We start from the raw sequence: 3,898 nt of genomic DNA, 5'->3' as shown, positions 1-3,898 counted from the left end.
TGTCGAGGATCTAAGTTTTAGACATACGTTATTTATATATATGTTGAAAAACTCAAGTAGTGTAATAATAATAACCAATTAAGTAGTACTCGTACTAAAATATGAATAAGTAATAAACTAATTGAACTTCTCTAAATTTTTGCATTGCATTGAATAATAAAAAAGTAACTAATTAATTAACATTGATTGGTAATTAACCATCGAATATCAAAACTAACTAATTAATCAGAGCCAGAGGGCACCAGCTTGCTTAAGAAGTGGAACCAAAGTCCCATTGATATGTGAAGCCATGACTCTATCCATGGAACCAACTAAGTTGCCACCAATGAACACCACCGGCACCGCCGTGGTGCTGCCCATAAGTCTAACCAAAGCCTTTTCCATCTCTTTCCCTCTAACCGGGTCCTCGTCGAGCTCATAAACAGTCGGGTTGACACCCATCCCAGAGAACAAGCTCTTGACAGCGTAACACATGCAACATGTGCTCAAACTGAATATCACAACCGCATTTTGAGAGGCTAGCTTTGCTACCCGTTCCAACGGGTCAACGGTCACTATAGGATAGTGTCGGTTTACGGGCAAGCAGTAGTTATAGTTGTAGTTGTAGTAATGCCCGGTGTTGTTGCTTCTCCATGACGACTCGGTTGCCGCTTGATATTGCATTGTTCGTGTTATATTATATGTATTAAATTATTTTTATGTCTATATGAAATTAAAGATGATTATATAGGTAGCTTAAGCAAGTGATGAGTAGACAATAATAATAATGATATGATGATGTGATTGTGATTGTGAATGATGATTTGATGAATGTGGTTTGGGGGATCGGATGGTGGGGTTTTATAGCGCCGGGGTTTGACCAGTAGAGATGGATCGAGAGATTTAATTTGACGAGGAGACAAAAATCTCATACTTCAATAAAGGTATATAACATAATGACCTAATCTAAGGGATGTTTGGATAAGTTTTTTTAAAACTAAACAAGACAAGGATCGAGTAACCAATACATTTGACATGAGGTACTTAGATTTTGGTAATTAAGCATCAATTAAAAGTTGCTTTAATTTTGCATGTTTAATTACCTAATTAAAATTAATGATCAAAAAGAGCATGCAAAAGATCCATATTCATATCCGTCAGGTTATTGAAAAAATTGATGTAACCAACTTGTAATCGGACTATATATACTAATTGACCACTAGCTAGGTTGGATGTTGTGAAAACAAACATCCACAAATTCTAGTAATTAATCTATTTTAACCAATAAGTTTGCAATCGGACTAGCATTATTGGAATGAAAATGTAAAATAAGATGTGTGTATGGTTTGTAGTTACAAAAATTCTAATTCAAATTATCTTACTTGCTACTAATATATACCTTTATACAAGATGTATAGTACGTATTGGAGTTCAAATTGAAAATAATTACTCTTTAATTTCTTCATAATATATTTTGGTTTTGATTATGAACTAAATTAGATAACTATAGTTTTGTAAATATATAAAGTTTTTTTTTCGAGTCGTCCTAATTATCTAATTCCCCGTATAACCAAGACCTTGTGGCTTTTACTTTATCGCTATCTAATTGCTTCTCATTACTTTTTTTTTTAAAAGGCTGCTTCTCATTACTTGTTAGTCACAGTGTTCAAGTCTCATTGTTAGCAATATATGGTTTAATAATATTTGACCATATTTAAAAAGTTTATAAGGAAAATAAGGGCATGCAAATGTTGGGATTCTACAAATCGATCATGTAGTATTAAGAAAGAGGGACAAGAGGACACGATTATAGGGTAGGCATATATGAATATTCGCAAATGTTTGAATGTATGATAACAAGGAGGCAAAACTAGTTTAGACTGTATAAGGTTAGTGGCTACATTGCTTTTTCACATGTGTAAAAGACAGACACATATATATATACGTATAAAGGTATGATCAATTCAAAAAAAAAATATGTTGGCGGCTGCGTATGTCCTTAATGTCGGAGGCTTAACTTTCACCTTTATGTGTACGACTGTGCATATATGCCCATAAAAAACGTGAAGCCACACGACCTCATTTTCTGTTCCTTTTTCTGTTCATCTTTTCAGAAGAATCATAGATAAACATATCTTTGTCACAGTGCATGTCAATCAATAATGTTAATGTAAATATATATTTGAGTTTTTTATATACTACAATATTACCTGAAGGAATTAGAATCTATATAGATCGACTTGGGATCAAACTTATTGATTCATAGAATATATATATATATATATAGTTTGTTTGTACAAAAATGATAATAAGGCTTGAGACATTATTAAGCCTATAACAAAAGGTAAACTCTAGATATACATAATAAAAACAGTGTACATTCAGAATCCTAACAACTTTATATATGTTTTGTCTTTTTTTAATGACCACAAAAGATCTCAAGTTCGAGCCCTACCTTTTTAAAATAATCATGTACATATATTTAGTTTTCGCTTATGATGAGTCTGAATTAGTTTTCCAAAAATATTTTCTAATCATCAAGAGGTTTAAATTACATATCTATTTTGTAAAATGGGCTCTCTAATGATCGAGGAAGCGGTCAAGGTAACATATGTTATACCTCCCTACAGTAGCGAGTAATTCACAGCTATCAAAAATATATACTTCCTCCGTCTCATTTTAGTTGTCATGTTGACTAACTTTGACCGTAAATAACTTTGTTTGTACTATATGATAGTTGATGAAACTTATATGGACGAAAAGTACATTAAAAACTCAATCCATTCATATATTTTATATCAAGTGTTACATGACACAAACAAAGTTATTTACGGTCAAAGTTGGTCAACATGACAACTAAAATGGAAACGAAGAGAGTAATATATTATGTTCACCGATATACTTTATGAAGCAACTACCAAGTACGAGATATGTTCATGATATAATCTGATGGATATATGAATATAACAAGGAAGGTAGGAAGGAATGGAATTTAAAAAAACAAAGGAGGGGGCAGTAGGGTGTACACCTAAAGCTAAGACAACAATATACATGGCAGGGGCATATTGGAAGATGGTTGAGTTGCGCGTGGTGGTCTTTTACGACCAATAGGCGGCGGATCATGCACTCTTTGCCCCTGACCCACCCCTATTGAACCTGCAGGGAACCTTTCCTCTCTTGGCTTTACTACTTTCTATATTACACCAAACATATATATCCTTTTTCATATCCATTTGAAATCTCGATCGATCTCAATTTCTTTAATCATTTACATTACTACTTTTATGGTCAGATTGCATAACATTATTAAGATCGTATAAGTTATATTATAATATATGGAGTGATTGTAAATTTAACGAGCACATTAAGTTGTTACGGAGTATATTAACCACTTTTCAACTTAATAAACACGTTTTAAATAAAGTCAAAGATAAAGTATAACAATTACGAGTAGTATTTGGCAAGACCTTAAGTTAGGAATAGGGACCAAGATCAAACGTTAACACAAGATTTCAGCATTGCAAATTATTCTTTTGATCACAAGCTAGTATTGCAATTAGCAACTAGTTTATTCAAATTAGAAAATATAGAGCTTTAGGGCGTGTTTAGTTGAAGACAACACCCCTTGTTTTCCTTTTTTTTTTCCAATAAAACATGGCCGGAAAACATAAAACGCGTTTAAATCATAGTTTTCTAAAAATGAACCTTGTTTTCCACATGGAAATTTAGAAAACTCTTTTTTATTGTTTTCTATTTTTCATTTTCCATTTTCTAAAATTTGAAAGCCTCAAATTGTTTTCTATTTTCTAACTAGTTAATCAACCCGGATATATTAATAAAATTTTAAAAATAAAAGATATATATTAAAAAATATATGTAATGTTTGTTATTAACCTAATGAATTAACTAACACAATAAT

General features: G+C 31.8%; 1 protein-coding gene across 1 annotated transcript; it reads right to left on the bottom strand.

Moving 5' to 3' along the window:
• Positions 1-225: 225 nt before the first annotated feature.
• LOC122610931 (glutaredoxin-C1-like) lies at positions 226-663 on the bottom strand. The gene has a single exon (XM_043783881.1). The coding sequence runs from the start codon at positions 661-663 to the stop codon at positions 226-228; it is 438 nt and encodes a 145-aa protein (XP_043639816.1).
• Between the last annotated feature and the right edge of the window lie 3,235 nt (positions 664-3,898).

Source organism: Erigeron canadensis, chromosome 8 (genome assembly GCF_010389155.1).
Source record: "Erigeron canadensis isolate Cc75 chromosome 8, C_canadensis_v1, whole genome shotgun sequence".
Lineage (NCBI taxonomy): Eukaryota > Viridiplantae > Streptophyta > Magnoliopsida > Asterales > Asteraceae > Erigeron > Erigeron canadensis.
This window is presented reverse-complemented; position numbering and strand designations above follow the sequence as displayed.

Excerpts from the sequence above, each read along its gene's own strand:
- LOC122610931 (XM_043783881.1), bottom strand. The coding sequence starts at position 663 with ATGCAATATCAAGCGGCAACCGAGTCGTCATGGAGAAGCAACAACACC.